This window comes from Megalobrama amblycephala, linkage group LG10 (genome assembly GCF_018812025.1).
Source record: "Megalobrama amblycephala isolate DHTTF-2021 linkage group LG10, ASM1881202v1, whole genome shotgun sequence".
NCBI lineage: Eukaryota > Metazoa > Chordata > Actinopteri > Cypriniformes > Xenocyprididae > Megalobrama > Megalobrama amblycephala.
In genome coordinates this window covers 7,612,790-7,630,622 of record NC_063053.1, presented here as the reverse complement: position 1 = coordinate 7,630,622, position 17,833 = coordinate 7,612,790, and the positions used below count along the sequence as shown (strand labels likewise).

The 17,833-nt window shown below is 37.9% G+C and overlaps 2 protein-coding genes across 5 annotated transcripts in view; one reads left to right on the top strand and one right to left on the bottom strand.

Moving 5' to 3' along the window:
* Nucleotides 1–9,369, bottom strand: part of slc25a16 (solute carrier family 25 member 16) — a 13,603-nt gene extending 4,234 nt beyond the window's left edge. The window contains exons 1-9 of one of the 3 annotated variants that reach the window (XM_048204271.1): nucleotides 9,239–9,369; nucleotides 8,230–8,372; nucleotides 6,820–6,912; nucleotides 6,548–6,681; nucleotides 5,231–5,294; nucleotides 5,018–5,139; nucleotides 4,875–4,941; nucleotides 4,604–4,766; nucleotides 4,390–4,458 (exon numbers count right to left, since the gene is read on the bottom strand). In XM_048204271.1, the coding sequence (XP_048060228.1) occupies nucleotides 4,390–4,458; nucleotides 4,604–4,766; nucleotides 4,875–4,941; nucleotides 5,018–5,139; nucleotides 5,231–5,294; nucleotides 6,548–6,681; nucleotides 6,820–6,912; nucleotides 8,230–8,326 (809 nt within the window). In that variant the 5' untranslated portion in view covers nucleotides 8,327–8,372; nucleotides 9,239–9,369. Of the gene's footprint in view, nucleotides 1–4,389; nucleotides 4,459–4,603; nucleotides 4,767–4,874; nucleotides 4,942–5,017; nucleotides 5,140–5,230; nucleotides 5,338–6,547; nucleotides 6,682–6,819; nucleotides 6,913–8,229; nucleotides 8,373–8,923; nucleotides 9,207–9,238 lie in introns of those variants that run through there. The other 2 variants (XM_048204270.1, XM_048204272.1) reach the window with 2 other exon arrangements.
* Nucleotides 9,370–10,682: 1,313 nt separating this feature from the next.
* The window catches only part of tet1 (tet methylcytosine dioxygenase 1), a 53,624-nt gene continuing 46,473 nt past the window's right edge, over nucleotides 10,683–17,833 (top strand). The window contains exons 1-2 of one of the 2 annotated variants that reach the window (XM_048204266.1): nucleotides 10,683–11,113; nucleotides 14,197–15,746. In XM_048204266.1, the coding sequence (XP_048060223.1) occupies nucleotides 14,364–15,746 (1,383 nt within the window). In that variant the 5' untranslated portion in view covers nucleotides 10,683–11,113; nucleotides 14,197–14,363. Of the gene's footprint in view, nucleotides 11,114–14,192; nucleotides 15,747–17,833 lie in introns of both variants that reach the window. The other variant, XM_048204265.1, reaches the window with a different exon arrangement.

The window sequence follows — 17,833 nt, the reverse complement described above, 5'->3', positions numbered from 1 at the left end:
CCACCCAGTACAGTAGTGGCCATTTTGAAAAGTACAGTATTCCGTTTTTTCGCTACTCCTCCTTCAAAATTTGTCCAATTTTGTCCAAACTTTGATCAGGTGATCTTTGGTCTGAGCCGCACAGAAATGACTGAACAGATTTTTTTTATTCATCTTTGTTCAAAAGTTATGATGTCACGAAGTTAACGAGGTTGACCCAAAATTGCTATAGAGGCTGTATCTCGGCCAAACTTTGAGCAATCAAAACTAAAATTGGTACACTTGATCAAGACCATGATCTGAGGTTCCATGCCAAATTTGGGAACAGCGCCACCTACAGGTCATGAGATCTGAAAAATGGCTATTTTGGCCAATAACTTTTGAACACTTTATTAGAAAATCAAGATCTTGGTGTCTATGGATTCCCTGTGCCATGCCGAATCCGAGGATATCGAATTCGTCAACATCGGATGAACCACGTGTCCGCCATTTTGAATTTTGTCATAAATTGCAATAACTTTTAAACAATTTGACATATCTTCACACAAATTGGTATGTATGACCTTTAGAAGGTCCTGAAGGTACCTGAGAAGTTTCAACACAGCGCCACCTACTGTTCCACAGATGTAATGATTATTGCAAAACCACTTATAACTTTTGAAAACACTTTCCAAAATGTGTATGCTTTATGTCATTTTATTCCCTGGCTTATGCCGATTCCGACGATGTGTCATTTGTCATTTTCCTTAAATGTACCTGTCCGCCATATTGAAATAAATGGAAAACTGTTTTTTCGCTACTCCTCCTACAATTTTTGTCCAATTTTGTCCAAAATCAGCTCAGGTGATCTTTGGACCGAGCCGCACAGAAATGACTGAATGGATTTTTGATATTCGCTACCATTCCCAAGATATTCATCTCTGAATGTGACCTTGCTTGTGTTTGTTGTCTTATGCTAGTTAGCTTAGCATGCTAATTGCTTAGCATGCTAACCAGTTGTCATTCTCTTTAATGTGGCTCTTCAGTTATCAAGTTAACCATGAGCTTCATTAGCATTAAGTTAGCTTAGCATGCTAATATGGTTAGCATGCTAAGTAATGCTTTTTTTGTGAATTCTTTGTTAGACTAAAAGGTTTCTTCCACAGTCTGTTGAATGTGCATCCTCAAGTAGCTCAATGTGTAAAGCCAGTTATCTGAAGAGCCCTGTATCCGAAGTTAGTGGGTTCGAATCCCAGGTGGAGCGGTTTTATAAAATAGTGTGTTTTGATTCCTTTACTGCCTCTTGGATTAGAAATAAATGCTTTTTGTTTCATGCTGTGTTCATTTTCATCTAAGCTTATGTACATTCTGAGTTCATTCTTGCCCGTAATTCTGAACCAGCTGTTTCATGTTTGTTCATTTTCTGCTGTTTTTCCTCTTCCTGCTCTGTATTGCACTACAGCATGATGAGCTGCAGAATGATCTAAAGTGCAGCTTTATAAGAATTCTTCATTTTGAGTTCATTTTCACATGAACTAATAAACTTCGGCAGGTGTGGAAACATTCACTTGCACAGTGGTGCAATGAGATGAGAAATGGACCTTGGACCCGGAGGTCGTGGATTCGAATCTCGTGTGGGGTTCCTTTATACAATTGTGTGTAATGAGTCATTTTGATACCTTTTTTATCCAAATAAGGATTGTGCTAATCTTTATTCCTCTTCAATGAGATACAAGTATTTTAGTTCATTCCGTGTTCATTCTCTGAACTTCTATTGATTTTCATTAGGGGCCAAGCCCCAAAGGGGCTGTAGCCCCTATTGTAATTGTACGTTTTCCCTTTTATTATTAGGGGCCAAGCCCCAAAGGGGCTGTAGCCCCTATTGTAATTGTACATTTTCCCTTTTATTATTATTATTCTTCCTCCCGAATGGGAGTCTATGGCAGCCCTATCAACGGAACATGAGAAAATGATGAAATTTGGCACACTTGTAGTGATGGTCATGTCTAGAAATCTGACCAATTTTGGAGTCTCAAGGACCAACTCTATAGCGCCACCACCAGTTCAAAAATTCAACATTCTAAAGGTTATAACTTTTGAACCATTTGCTCTAGAAAAATACAATTTAGTACATCTGATTTGTCTCTTCATGCTGATTCTATTCAAATTCTTACATTAAGTCTCCACCCATTACAGTAGCGGCCATTTTGAAAAGTACAGTAGTCCGTTTTTTCGCTACTCCTCCTTCAAAATTTGTCCAATTTTGTCCAGACTTTGATCAGGTGATCTTTGGTCTGAGCCGCACAGAAATGACTGAACAGATTTTTTTTTATTCATCTTTGTTCAAAAGTTATGATGTCACGAAGTTAATGAGGTTTACCCAAAATTGCTATAGAGGCTGTATCTCAGCCAAACTTTGAGCGATCAAAACAAAAATTCGTACACTTGATCAAGACCATGATCTGAGGTTCCTTGCCGAATTTGGGAACAGCGCCACCTACAGGTCATGAGATCTGTAAAATGGATATTTTGGCCAATAACTTTTGAACACTTTATTAGAAAATCAAGATCTTGGTGTCTATGGATTCCTTGGGCCATGCCGAATCCGGGGATATTGAATTTGTCAACATCGGATGAAAAGCATGTCCGCCATTTTGAATTTTGTCATAAATTTCAATATCTTTTAAACAATTTGACATATCTTCACAAAAATTAGTATGTATGACCTTTAGTAGGTCCCGAAGGTACCTGAGAAGTTTCAACACACCGCCACCTACTGTTCCACAGATATAATGTTTTTTGCAAAAATGCTTATAACTTTTGAAAACACTTTCCAAAACGTGTATACTTTATGTCATTTTATTCCCTGGCTAATGCCAATTCCAACGATGTGTCATTTGTCATTTTCCTTAAATGTACCTGTCTGCCATATTGAAATAAATGAAAAACAGTTTTTTCGCTACTCCTCCCACAAATTTTGTCCTATTTTGTCCACAATCAGCTCAGAAGATCTTTGGACCGAGCCGCATAGAAATGACTGAACAGATTTTTGATATTCGCTACCGTTCCCGAGATATTTGTCTCTGAATGTGACCTTCCTTGTGATTGTTATCTTATGCTAGTTAGCTTAGCATGCTAATTGCTTAGCATGCTAACCAGTTGTCATTCTTTTTAATGTGGCTCTTCAGCTATCAAGTTAACCATGAGCTTCATTAGCATTAAGTTAGCTTGGCATGCTAATATGGTTAGCATGCTAAGAAATGCTTTTTTTGTAAATTCTTTGTTACACTAAAAGTTCTCTTCCACAACATGTTGAACATGTGTCATAATGTAGCTCAATGTGTAAAGCCAGGTACCTGACGAGCCCTGTACCTAAAGATAGTGGGTTCGAATCTCGGGTGGAGTGGTTTTATGAAATTGTGTGTTTTGATTCCTTTATTGCCTCTAGATTAGAAATAAATGCTTTTTGTTTCATGCTGTGTTCATTTTCATCTAAGCTTCTGTACTTTCTGAGTTCATTCTCGCCCATAATTCTGAACCAGGTGTTTCATGTTTGTTCATTTTCTGCTGTTTTTCTTCTTCCTGCTCTGTATTGCGCTACAGCATGATGAGCTGCAGAATGATCTAAAGTAAAGTTATTAAATATAACATTCAGTGCAGTTTCATAAAAATTCTTCTTTTTGAGTCCATTTTCACATAAACTAGTGAACTTCGGCAGTTGTGTCAACAGTCACCTGCACAGTGGTGCAATGACATGCGCAATGGACACTGGACCTGGAGGTTGTGGGTTCGAATCCCGTGTTGGGTGGTCATTATGCAATTGTGTGTAATGAGTCATTTTGATTCCTTTTTTATCCAAATAAGCATTGTACTAATCTTTATTCCTCTTGAATTAGATACAAGTGTTTTTAGTTCATTCTGTGTTCATTCTCATCTGAACTTCTATTGATTTTCATTTCATTTCCACCTGTCCTTCTGAACCAGCTGTTTTGCATGTACATTCAATTTCTGATGTTTTTGCTCTACCTGCTCCGTATTGCGCTACTGCCCCTTCTGGGGCTTGGCCCCGAATTGCTGCTTGCAGCTATATTTACAATTTAAAATAGCTGTAATCTAACTATACATAAACTAATAATTTAATAAAAATTAATATCCATTTTCCATACTGTACTTCACAATGTTGTGATGCCTAAATTCACTTTTAGCAAAAATAAATGTATTTAATTTCTAGTGTTTTATTTATTTATTTATTTATTTAGAATTTATTTTTAGAATTTTGATTTCACAGGTATCAACCATTATATGAAAATAATTATCAGCCAAATTTTATTATTGATGCATCTCTGTTAACAAAGCAATACCTCTGTTATAAGTTACTAAACATTTACCTCACTGTAAATCATTAAGGCAACAAAAATATAAAATACTCACCAACATTTGTCAGAATCAGGCAATGATGAACCTAACTGCATTCTCCTCCGGGCAACATCTAGTGGATATCTGTGCATAAATATTAGACAGAATGTACTACACAAAATGTATGTCCAGTAACATAAATGTATATATGTTTTGGTCTTAAAATGTAAAAAAAACGGCTGTAAAAAAGACAACTACAAACAATAGGGATTTAAAGAAATAACCATACGATATAGTTTGAGCAATTGCTCCGGCGACTCCACCACACAACAGATTGACGTGAGTCTTCAGCACGAGAACATCGGGGTTGTCAAGAGATGGCTTGCCTAAGAGCTCTGGAAAGTGAGTCAGTCCCAGAGTCTTCAATGTACCGAAAGTAAAAAAAGAAAAGCCTGGAATATAGAGAAAACAGTGACATGAGGAAGTAAGCTGAAGTAAAAGTGTTTTTCAGTTTTGCATATTGTACTGGACATTTCACATCAAATAAAAAAGAAAATAACCTGCATATGGAGCCATGCCAATGATTGTTGGGGTCAGACCCCGGTAGAATCCAGTGATTCCTCCTTCCTTTAAAGATAAAATACTGTCACGTAAAAGGGAAGCACAGATGGTTCTCAATTAAAGCCCTTTCCACCCTTCATACCTTAAGGTAAATAGTTTGAAAGGCGTTTCGTATGCCAGTGTAGCGATGCTCTCCTGTCACTTGAAATGCTAAGCGAGCCCGGATAACATCGAGTGGATAAGTGCAAATAACTGCGGTCATCCCTGCAGAAGGAATACAATGGAGATAAAGGCATAACACTCATCATGAAGTAACAAGAACCTTGGGAAAGATTCATGGAAAAGAATCACAAACCTGCCATAGATCCTGCCATAAGCCGATGAATGTGCCCAGATATTCCAAGTTGTGTGTTAAGGAACTGAAAGTACATCCGAAACAGCTTTTTACAAGCATTACATAATCTAAACAGAGCATACATTCAGCTTTAGTACAAAGCATTGTACTTTTAACATCAATGTAATTTGTAAACTACACTGAAGGTTTTAATATAAACTATATAACCATCGGATGATGTTATTTATCTCTGCAAACCATTTTTACAGATGCATTTAAAATGAATACAACCAGGGCCTGACATTAACTTTTTTGCTCAACAGTCACTGTGGCTAGTGGTTTTCCAAAGTTACTAGCCACTCAGCATTTTCACTGGCCAGAATTTTGACATCGATACCATGGGGAAAACTGCCATATAGATATTTTTGATATTATCTCATAATTTGGCAGCAGGTATGTTAGGCTGCTGTCACTTTAAGACCTGACGTACGGATTCATTATACTTTTACACATGCGTATTCTTCATCAACTGTTAATATTCACTTAAAACATAACTGACTGTGTTTATGTGAATACTCGCCAAGACTGCCATTTTGACATTTTGTGTGTATTTGAGTGCAATAAGGAGTGAAAAAGAACTCGGTTTAGTACTGAGAGGCGGCTTTATGCACACACACTTTGGGTGTGAGAACAAAATCTGTGGGAATGAGTAAAATTATGCACAATACACGCAATCCCACGCTGAAATTCAAGTCCTCGAACACCAACAATATTCATCCGGAGCAAATGAAAAGAGTACGTGAGGGGAGAGATGAGAGAGCAAGATAGAGCAGCTGGTATCGTGTAACTATTCTGCGGAGAATGAGTATTGGAAGCGTTTCAGATATTTCAGTATTGATTTGTATCGAAAAATCGATATTTTTGAGGACACTACATTGCACTTTACAACCAATAAAAAAGACAAAAACAGTAATTCTGATATGAAAACAAAACATAAAACACCCCACACAAACTACCTCAACTTCTACAACAAATCTGTGAATCCTTTTTTGAAACGGATCATCTGAAAGAACCAAATCTCTAGAATGAAGCAGACAAGTGCTTCACTTGGGAGGACAGTTTAGGAGATTGTGTTTGATTATTGACTATTTTTACACTACTTGTGCAATACAATGTGACAAAAACAGCAAAAATTAGTACTGGAAAAGCAATATTTTGAACAACTGAACAACGGTCACGCTACTAAAAATATTATGTTAGTAAATGTCGCTACATTTAGTTTGTTATTCCCCAGGACTAGTTGTCATTACTAAATGATGACTATGAGACAAAAGAAACCTTTTTGTAGTGATCAAAAGCCATAAACTGAATGGCTCCATATGGGAAAATCCTGATCATCATAGCTCCATTTCCTTTGTAGAGTCCAAGAAAACCCTCTTTCTTTGGCACAGCCTTAAGTGTGGCAAACACTCCTGCAAAAAAAAAAAAAGCAACACATATTATATATACATGTTCAACCATTTGGTTAATTGTATTCTAATGCATAGTTCCTTTGATAATCAGGTTGCACAAAATACCTATCCATCAGAAACATTCTGGGTTTAACTTACCAAGGTGTTTGTAATGTGGATTTTGAGCTTGTAGTAAAATTTTCACTCTATCGAGAGGCGCTATGGTGGACTTGGCACAGCACCCTGCAACACCTTTTGAAGACATAAAAATAACACTAAAAATGGTTCCTTTGCATTTTTTGAATACAGACAACTCAGTCAAAGTGTTGGTCAAAGTGATACATGTTCACACAGATCTGTGAAAACAACTAAAAATGCTGTTTTGTGCATTCTAGTCACACGAATAAAAGCCTAAATTAAATGTTTATAATATCAAAACATTAAGTCTCTTCAAAAAATTTGGACTAAACAGCTTAATTAATATGGATTAATTTACAATCTCTTTATGAACTCTTTGAAGCTTCAAAGTAGTAGTTGTGTGTCCATGGAGGGACAGAAATCTCTCAGATTTCATTAAAAATGTCATCATTTGTGTTCCGATTACACAATTTATTTAAAATACAATAACATTAAAGGGTTAAGTTCACCCAAAAATGAAAATTCTGTCATTTATTACTCACCCTCATGCCGTTCCACACCCGTAAGACCTTTGTTAATCTTGGGAACACAAATTAAGATATTTCAGTTGAAATCCGATGGCTCCGTGAGGCCTGTGTTACATAGGAAGCAAAGACATTTCCTCTCTCAAGATCCATAAAGGTACTAAAAACACATTTAAATCGGTTCATGTGAGTACAGTGGTTCAATATTAATATTATATAGTGACGAGAATATTTTTGGTGCACCAAAAAAAATAAATAAATACTTATAAATTGATTTCAGCCGATTTCAAAACACTGCTTCAGGAAGCTTCGGAGCATAAATGAATCAGTGTATTGAATCATGATTCGGATCGCATGTCAAACTGCCAACGGCTGAAATCGCGTGACTTTGGTGCTCCGAACAGCAGATTCGACACACTGATTCATCTGTGCTCCGAAGCTTCCTGAAGCAGTGTTTTGAAATCGGCCATCACTAAATAAGTCGTTATTTTGTTTTTTTGGCGCACCAAAAATATTCTCGTTGTTTTATAATATTAATATTGAACCACTGTACTCACATGAACCGATTTAAATATGTTTTTAGTACCTTTATGGATCTTGAGAGAGGAAGTGTCATGGCTCCCTATGTAGGCCTCACTGAGCCATCGGATTTCAACAAAAATATCTTAATTTGTGTTCCGAAGATTAATGAAGGTCTTACGGGTGTGGAACGGCATGAGCGTGAGTAATAAATGACAGAATTTTCATTTTTGGGTGAACTAACCCTTTAAGAGGGGAAAACACATTTACGACCTATATTAGCAATTTATCTCCGATATTGTTATGCATTCTTCCATAGCACAAGATATCCAAGAGCAGCTGAATGTACATTCTTTAGTTCATGAATATTTTGAGATTGAAACATCACCTCCAGCTGCGAAAGAGCGCAAAAAGTGGTAGTCATCTTTCTGCACAGGAGCTGGGATCTGAGGTCGAGTCCCCGAGGACACAGCCTCTGTCGTCATGATGGCTGCTATCAGGACTCCAGTATATTCATGTCTTCAGCAAACTCTGGAGTGAAGTAAACAAACATGCACATTGGTATTATTATGATCAGCTGATCTGTGCCAAAGGTGGGCCTACATGCACAGGAAAGTCATTTCAGTCAAAAACATTTGGACAGGGTTGTATATGTATTACTTTACGAGTCCCTGGTTTGAGGAAATGTTAACAGATTCAGTTCTCCAAATCTAAACTAGAAAGACAAACCAAATCATGTACCATCAGGATAGGTGAGCATGAGTTACAGGTTGGGCTAACCATGAATTGAATTTTATTTTGGCTTAAAATGTTTGAGCTCTTTAATGTGAAAATGTAATAGCTACTGTATTAATACTTATATAAAGACAAATCATTTAATAATTAATACAAACGTAATTTATTCTGCCTCCTTCAAAAATTATACTGTGTTTGTACCATTGTAGCTATCAGATGGTAGTGCGTAGTAGTCTGGTCAGCTTGTTTTCGTAACTTTGGCTACATTTGATAATATTTCGTAACGTGCAGCAGCTCGAAATATACCGGTATTACAATACACATTAGCAATGTTTGCATATTGTTACCTTGGTTACTCTTGCTTATTCCATGAGTCAGCCAGCCATAATATTACATGCAATTTACACTGAACTTCTGCACCTTTCACAAATAGAAACGTCTTCGGCAGCTCTGGCCTGAATGCTTGTACGCAGAAAAAATAAATCCTGCCTAAAATGAAGGTCATCGGTTGCACAACTGTATATGGTCTTGTGCGATACTGAAGCTGACAGCTCTTCCTGTTACAAACACCGCGTGACACTGCGTGTCTACGACAACAAAAATATTCGCTCTACATTACACCCATACGTCTTTAGTTATATGCATATAGACTATGTACTTACATAAATTACATATCAAGGCACAGTGATACATTTTTCCCACGTGTTTGTCTACAATTTCGTCCATTTCATGTCCTTCAATGAATCACTTCCTGTCGCAGAATTAACACGTAATCGCGTCAACACCGCATCTATATTAGTATATTGCACATTACACTATATTACATATATTTAGCAGATATATTACATTCATTTAGCAGATTTTATTTTAATAAAATTGTATTATGATAAAATATTGTCTGCAAATGATGTTTTGGCAATAGTGTTTATTGTGAGTTTTTGTTATGTGTTAATAACAATGTCATAAAAATGAATTAACTTTAATGATGATGATGATGATGATATTAATTTGTGTTGTTGTTTGTTTTACATTCATTAGATTTTTCTGAGGAATTATTAATTGTCTATATATGAAAATTGCGTAATATAGAAATAATAATAATAAACTACTTAAAGGTTTAGTTCACCCAAAAATGAAAATTCTGTCATTTATTAATCACCCTCATGCCGTTCCACACCCGTAAGACCTTCATTCATCTTCGGAACACAAATTAAGATATTTTTGTTGAAATCCGTTGGCTCAGTGAGGCCTCCATTGACAGCAATGACATTTCCTCCCTCAAGATCCATAAAGGTACTAAAAACATATTTAAATCGGTTCATGTGAGTACAGTGGTTCAATATTAATATTATTTAATATTAATATAAAGCGACGAGAATATTTTTGGTGCGCCAAAAAAAGAAAATAACGACTTATTTAGTGATGGCCGATGGTCAAAACACTGCTTCGTGAAGCTTCGGAACCAAATGAATCAGCGTATCGAATCATGATTCAGATCGTGTGTCAAACCCAACCGCTAAACTGCTGAAATCACGTGACTTTGGCGCTCCGAATCACTGATTCGACAAAAGATTCATAACGCTCCGATGCTTCCTGAAGCATTGTTTTGAAATCGGCCATCACTAAATAAGTCGTTATTTTGTTTTTTTGGCACACCAAAAATATTCTCGTCGCTTTATAATATTAATATTGAGCCACTGTACTCACATGAACTGATTTAAATATGTTTTTAGTACATTAATGGATCTTGAGAGAGGAAATATTATTGCTCCCTATGAAGGCCTCATTGAGCCATCGGATTTCAACTAAAATATCTTAATTTGTGTACCGAAGATTAACGAAGGTCTTACGGGTGTGGAACGATATGAGGGTGAGTAATAAATTACATTATTTTCATTTTTGGGTGAACTAACCCTTTAATAAAATAAACTACTACTACCACTATTATTATTATTATTATTATTATTATTATTATTATTATTATTATTATTATTATGGTTGTATATTTATATTATGGTCTGTATATAAATGCACCGGGCAATACTGTGCCTTTATAATAAAAAAAATTACGATACTGACGATAAAAAAAAGTGACGATAGTCATAGTGAAACTGACGTCATCTCTAATCGTGGTACACGCATTTAGCAGTTAGCTCGTTAGCAGTTAAAAATAATGATATGATAGATACAGTACACTGATTGCTGCACAGATTGTCTATCCTGAGAACAGAAATCCTCTCCGGGTTTTCCCGCCGCCTCACGCCGACGTCCATTAAATATCCTGAAGTTGACTGGAGAGTGTAGGTCGAGCCTGGCAGAGGGCTGCCGTCAATGGATTGACATAAGAAGGATTTGCCTTTTATCAGGTGCTTTAGTCTCTGTGGCAGCATGTCAGTGTCACAGTTCACAGTTATATTGTGAAGACGTTATTCACTCGTGCCTAGGGAAGATTCATCGAGGAGAAATGCTGAAGGATCGGTCGTGTCGTACAGGCGGGGAATATTATTAGCCCTTCAGACAGTGCATCTGTCTCTCCGGTATGTAAAGTATTTCAACTCCCTTCAAAGTGTTAATAACAATACAGCAGCCCACGGATTAAAGCCCTCTTCTTTTATTATTTGGTTCGTATCACATTTAAAAGTTTGTAGAGCAGTTTATAGAAACTGAAACAAACTGCTGTTAGAGATAAGCGTGTGAGAGCGTTGAAAGCGATTAGTCAGCCACAACGGCCGTCTCAAAACCTAGTTAGTTCCCTACTTAGACAGCATTTTTTGGAATCGTAGGCGCGTGACTCGCAATTCTGTACGCGTCTGTGAGTGACGCACAAAATGCTGTCGATATTCCCTATTCCTTCAGCCAGTGTGAAAACTTGTGTGAGTGTCTTTTGATCCACTTGTCAGAACTAACACACCTCACACTTGCCTAATTTTTGTTTACGTTTTACTCATGACAGGTGGCGAAACACTTGATTCACTTTAGGGAGACTCCGAGTTGACACATGAAAACAAACAATAAACGTGTAGGTTGGCTTATCCCTTACAAAAAGTATCATGTAGTTGTACATGATTACCATATTCATATACTATGATATTTAAAGGGATAGTTCACCCAAAATTGAAAATTATCCCATAGTTTACTCACCCTCAAGCCATCCTAGGTGTATATGACTTTGTTCTTTCAGCTAAACACAATTGGAGTTATATTAAAAAATATCCTCGCTCTTCCAAACTTTATAATGGGAGTGAATGGTACTCAAGATTTTGAAGCCCAAAAAAGCACATCCATCAATCATAAAAGATATCCACACAGCTCCAGGAGGTTAATAAAGGCCTTCTGAAGTGAAGCAATGGGTTTTTGTAAGAAAAATATCCATATTTAAAACTTTATAAACTGTAATCTTTAGGTGCATCCCAATTCGCGTACTTATGAACTATTCTATGACGTTTTTAAGTTAAATAGTGCAAGTAGTGCGTTCACACTGAAAATTCCCAAAAAAAGAAAAAGTGCACTTTAAATACCCGGATGATGCACTAAATTAACGGAAAAAACAAAGTGTGGAATGTTGGACACTTCATGCACTCAACTGTCGCAGCTTTAATTACGTAGTTGAGGGGGAGGGGTATCAGATTTCAATGTTAAATTACAAAATAACCTTATACAATTCATGCACTACATGGATGAGTACATAGTGCATAAGTACATAGTAAATAAGTGCATAGTGCGTCATTTGGGACGCAACTTTTGGCTTCTGGCAACGGCCATATGCGAGTCTGGTTCCGGCGGAAGAGTGACCTCTGACCCGATGCAATGCATATGGACGAACGCGGAAATGCAGAGGATAGAGCAAAACAAAACACTGGTCATGAGTTAGAAGTCTAAAAAAATTTAAAGAGAAATGACGGAGGATTCGATATAAGAGAAGAGGACCTTGAGAGGCGTCTAATCTTACGCTACTCCTACATCCTACGTCGGGTCAGAGGTCACTCTTCCAGCGGAATTAGACTTAAGTACGGCCGTTACCGGAAGTTTTAAATATGGATATTTTTCTTACAAAAATCCATCACTTTAGAAGGCCTTTATACAGCCCCTGAAGCCGTATGGATTTATGATGGATGGATGTGCTTTTTTGGGATTCAAAATCTTGGGTACCATTCACTCCCATTATAAAGCTTGGAAGAGCCAGGATATTTTTTAATATAACTCCAATTGTGTTTGGCTGAAAGAAGCTAGGATGGCTTGAGGGTGAGTAAATTATGGGATAATATTCATTTTTGAGTGAACTAAACCTTTAAGGTACTATTATGGTACATGTAAAAAAATAAATAAAAAAAAAACTTGCCAATGTCTGAAAGCTATTGGTACTGTTTAATAACCATGTAATACCATGGTACTTTTTGCTAAGCATCATAATTTTTCTTATTAGCAATACAATCGTAAAAGTTTTTGTGAGCTTAATACATTATTCTTAAAGGCTGCATATCTCCTTTAGTATACCAACATTACATTTCATAGTATCCTCTATTCTTTTTTTTTTTTCTGAAATATATTCATATATAGCCTACTTTATTTACACCACAAATATATGGTAGAAACTCTGCAGAGTTTGGACTCTAGTGAGAATATATAGAATATACTTTGCACCTGCACAAACTGTTATCGAATTATTTCATACTTCAGACACCATGTTTATCTATTAGGTAGCCTATTTACTGTATCTTTTATGGTGCACTTTATTAGCTTGAAGTTAATGACCCAATTTAATGGCTTGACAAGCACAGAGTTCTTTACTGTGTTTATGTATTTATTTGGAATTTATTGATGGGATCCTCCTTTTTTAAATAGCCAGAGGACTTTATTTGACATCACAGCCATAATTCATGATTTCCTACTTGCTAGCCTGTGCAGGTGTTATCATTGGGAGAGGCATTCTCATTCAATAGAGCATCTGATTGGACAGAAATCTGTGTAGTGCAGAATGTGTCATCAGGTACATCTCAATCAGCTCCCTAGGTAGAGAATCAATGTGTTGTGTACACGATTTAGGGCACTGGCAAGGACCCTGGCTCACTACATTTTAAGACACTGATAACTCTATTTCCAGCGACATGACAACAGACTCGCATGGTAAAACATCACCACATTTCAGACGTAAATTAATTATAAATGTTAGCTAGATTATGTTCACTACCGTTGAGCATTTATGCTGAAATATACTTAAATAATGGTTTGTCTTTTTAAAACTTCTGTTGTGCGTCATGATGTGTATTGAGTTGGCTTGTGCAGTTTATATTTCACACTTCAAAAATATGATGCAATTTCTGTTAAGGGAACGACTTTGTTAAAGAATAAAGATTCTTTGATCAGTGCCCTGACTATAATAAACTAGGGAGCTGATTGCGACACACCCATCAAAATTTTGCTTCATTTTTCCAAAAGAGAAAGTCTGTCAATTTTAAATGTGTACGGAGGAGTTAACCAGCATATAGATGGCTTCAGAGCCCACATATGTGCACTACAAGCCACAATCCCCAATTTTGATTTCAAGATTTCAATCATTATGAAAGTAATCAGAGTCTACATGCTACATAATTCAATAATGACTTGTCCTTTCCACAGGTAGCCATACATCCATATGCCAACAGTGGAAAAATGTCAGTGTGATCTTACTTGAAACAGGGAACATTACCTGAAAGATCTGAAAAGTACTGTTGCCCAGAGTCATCTTCATACTGTTTTCCATGCCGGCTATCCTGAACTCCTCCTCCCTCACCCTCACTTACTTCAGCTATGCCTCATATTCCCAAAGCACCCAAGAAGTCATCTCGTGCATCCAAAAAGCGAAATGTTAGGAGGGTGAAAGCTTCCACGACTAGGAGGCAAACGGTCAACTCTCTCAAAGCCAGTGGTGACATCAAGAAGGCCATAGACAAGAAACAAGCAGTCAGGGGGGCCCAGCGGACTGTTGTCAGCAAGCCCAGCAAGAAGACAGTCAAGAATGTTCATGTTGTTAAAGGATCCAGGCACACGCGTGGTTCTTTGAAACAAAATGGCTTGTTGTCAAAACGTAATGGGAAAGGGAAGTCACCTAGGAATAGTGTCTCGTGTCCGAGCGTCCTGCAGGAAGTTGAGTCCTACAGGAAGGTGGTTACAAGAAGAAAGGGAGATCAGGAGAACAGGGAACAGGATATCGATACTAAAAGGTCAGAAGTTCATGATCCTACTGGTGATGGACAACAAAAGGGTGCTGTAATTCCCACTGGAGAGGGACAGAGCATTAACAGCTCAGAGGAAACTGCGGAGGAGCACAGAGAGACTGTTGTTCACGACACTGACGAGGCAGAGGAGGAGAAGGTAAAAGCAAACACAGAAACTGTACAAAACGAAATCTGTCCTGCTACTAACGAGCAGCCAAACACAGCGCTTGTTGAGCAGCATGACCCTCTGAGGCACGACCCCGTCAATAACGTGGACTTTGCCTACAACAATAATACCTCAGGCCCAACGACTCCCTCCCCTTCACAGTCAGATAAGTATGCTTTAGGTCAGGTTGAGGAGGTTCAACACATGGACTTTCCCGACAGTTCTTTTCAAACCACTCCAGAAAACTCTACGGAAGCAGGTGAGACTGTAGCCTCCCAAGTGTGTCAGTCCTCCGATGAATCACCAGCACTTGAAAACTTTGCAAATTCTCCCCAGGAGGAGAAAAGTGAGTTTCAAAGCACTGCAGACGTGGAGACCAAAGATGAAATTGACGATGCTGAAATGTCGATGAAGAAAGAGGGAGCGCTTTCTCTCCTCTCGCTGAGCACAACCATTTACAACAGCACTCTTTGTGAAATGGGCAATGGGCCTCAGGCGATGGCACTGCTCTCCAGTAGCACAGAAAGCACCCAGTCCTCGTTTGACAGCGAGTCAGAGTCCTTTCTGGAGCACAGGGTGTCAGGAAACCCTTCTCTCCAAGTTGAGGATATTCAGCTGCGTTTACGTCGAGTTCAAGAGAGGAGGGAGAGGAAGAAGAGAAGTCGCTGCTGCGTTTGTGTGCCTTGTATGCGCAAGATGAACTGTGGGGAATGCAGGAGTTGCCTGAACCGAAAAACAGGGCATCAGATCTGTAAGCTCAGGAAGTGTATTGAGCTGAGGAAAAAGTCCCTCATGGTCTGTACGAGAGAGGTAAGGCACCTGACTCTTCAGCTTTTTGACGTGTCTCTTGGCCTAACCCAGGGGTGTGACCAAACTCCGTTTTTGAGGGCCAGTGTCCTGCAGAGTTTAGCTCTAAGGCTACATTCACACTGCAGGTAAATGTGGACCAAATCTGATTTTTTTTTTTTGCCCACATGTGGCACATATCTGTTTTCCCCATGACAGTGTAAACAGTACACACCACATGGAATCTGATCCTTTCAATCCCGATTTGTGCCACTTCCATATGTGGTACTAAATCTGATACAGGTCAGATATTTTCAGACAGTTGCGAAAGGTAGTTAATAGAAGCACAGTGATGTGTCAGAACTCATAAGTATTACAAAGACAGCTCTATAATACAAGCAAAACATGAGGGCTTGTATTATAAATGTTTCAAAGCTCTCACATCATTGTCTTTAATTTCCATATTGCCTGCACATAATTTCGCTGGCTTCCGCAGCAGATCACACTACAAATAAACGAGTAATCGTTTACTTTAATGCCCTCCATGTTTAATTCTGTATGACAACACTGTGTGTGTTGCCAAGTCCGCCATTTTCCCGCAGAATTGGGTTACCTTTTCAATGTTGCCGTGGGTTGTTTTGCAACTCCGTGGGTTGAAGTGACCACACCAATACGATATTTAACCCCCTGGAACGCGATTTTTGAACGTGATTTTGGACTAGTTTTGAGAATCAATTGAGTGGATTTTCAGGTAAAAACCTGGCAACCCTGTTTTGTGCATACAGGTCAGTTCAGAACCATGGAGGCACATAAGTTCACACTGGAAATCGGAATTGAGCATTAAAGCTTGCAGTGCGAACGTAGCCTCAACACACCTGCCTGGAAGTTTCTAGTTTCAAGTATGCCTAGTAAGACCTTGATTAGCTGGTTCAGGTGTGTTGAAATTAAGGTTTGAACTAAATTCTGCAAGACAGTGGCCCTCCTGGAGCAGCACTGGACACCCCTGTCCTAACCTCAACATTGTTGAATTTAAGTCAAGGCAAAGGATGCTCATTACAACATTTAATCTCAGAGTTACTTTCAAAAGTCAATCAATTAAGGGGGTCATATTATAAAAAAGAACAATTTTTCCTTGATCATTTAGAGTTTAGATCCTTTGAAAAATAATTTTATTTAGAATTAATTTGGAACATTTTGTGATGTCACAGATTAATACATCAGTTTACACATCAATAATGTCTAAGGGATGATGCAAAACTTCCACCCAATCACAGAGGTAATAAGGAGAATGCATTAAAAGTTGTGAAACTTTCCACTATGCATATCCTTCCCAAAGTTAAACTAAAGACTAAAGTTCATTTTGAAGGTCCCTGATTATTTAAACCACTCCAAGACTTTGCAGCATGGATTGTCTGGTGACCCTGTCACTACTTTCACATAGTAGCAGGATTACAGTTGTCAGTCTTGTTTGGAGTGCTAAATATGGTTCTGTTTAAATGTGGTTTGGTTAAGAAGAAGATTGACAGCTGCATTATTTAACTAAATGACTCCCTTATATTTTCAGGGCTCACAATCAAATTGCGAGTCTTTGCAAAAAGGCTGTTATTGGAGGATGGGGCTGTTAAAAACTATATTTGACATGACCGCAAACCCACAAGCCGATATGCTAGCAAACGGCAGAGAAAGCAGACATGCATTTCTTATAAATGCAGCAACAAAAAATTATGTTTGCCTGTATTGTCCACCATATTTGTCAGTACGGACATAAGCCATTTTCTGTGAATGTGTGAGACTTCTGATTCATTAGCTGCAATGGGTAAATAACCAGAGAAATAAGTGCAGTAAACATACAAATAGCAGCACCCGCTCTTATGTTAAAAATAAGGTGGAAAAATGGACCAGGGCCTTGCATAAGAAAACATGACCCATTTAACGTCGGTTTATGACACTACTAGGCTGGAGAGATTTTAATAAAGGCATTAGCTATGTATCCATTCAAAGTTGTGAATTTAACTTATGCGCCAAATGGGAACATCGCATAAAACATTTGCGAATAAAGCAGCATTTCCATCCATCGTAGAATCTTTACTTCTATTCCTCAGCTGCGCAGC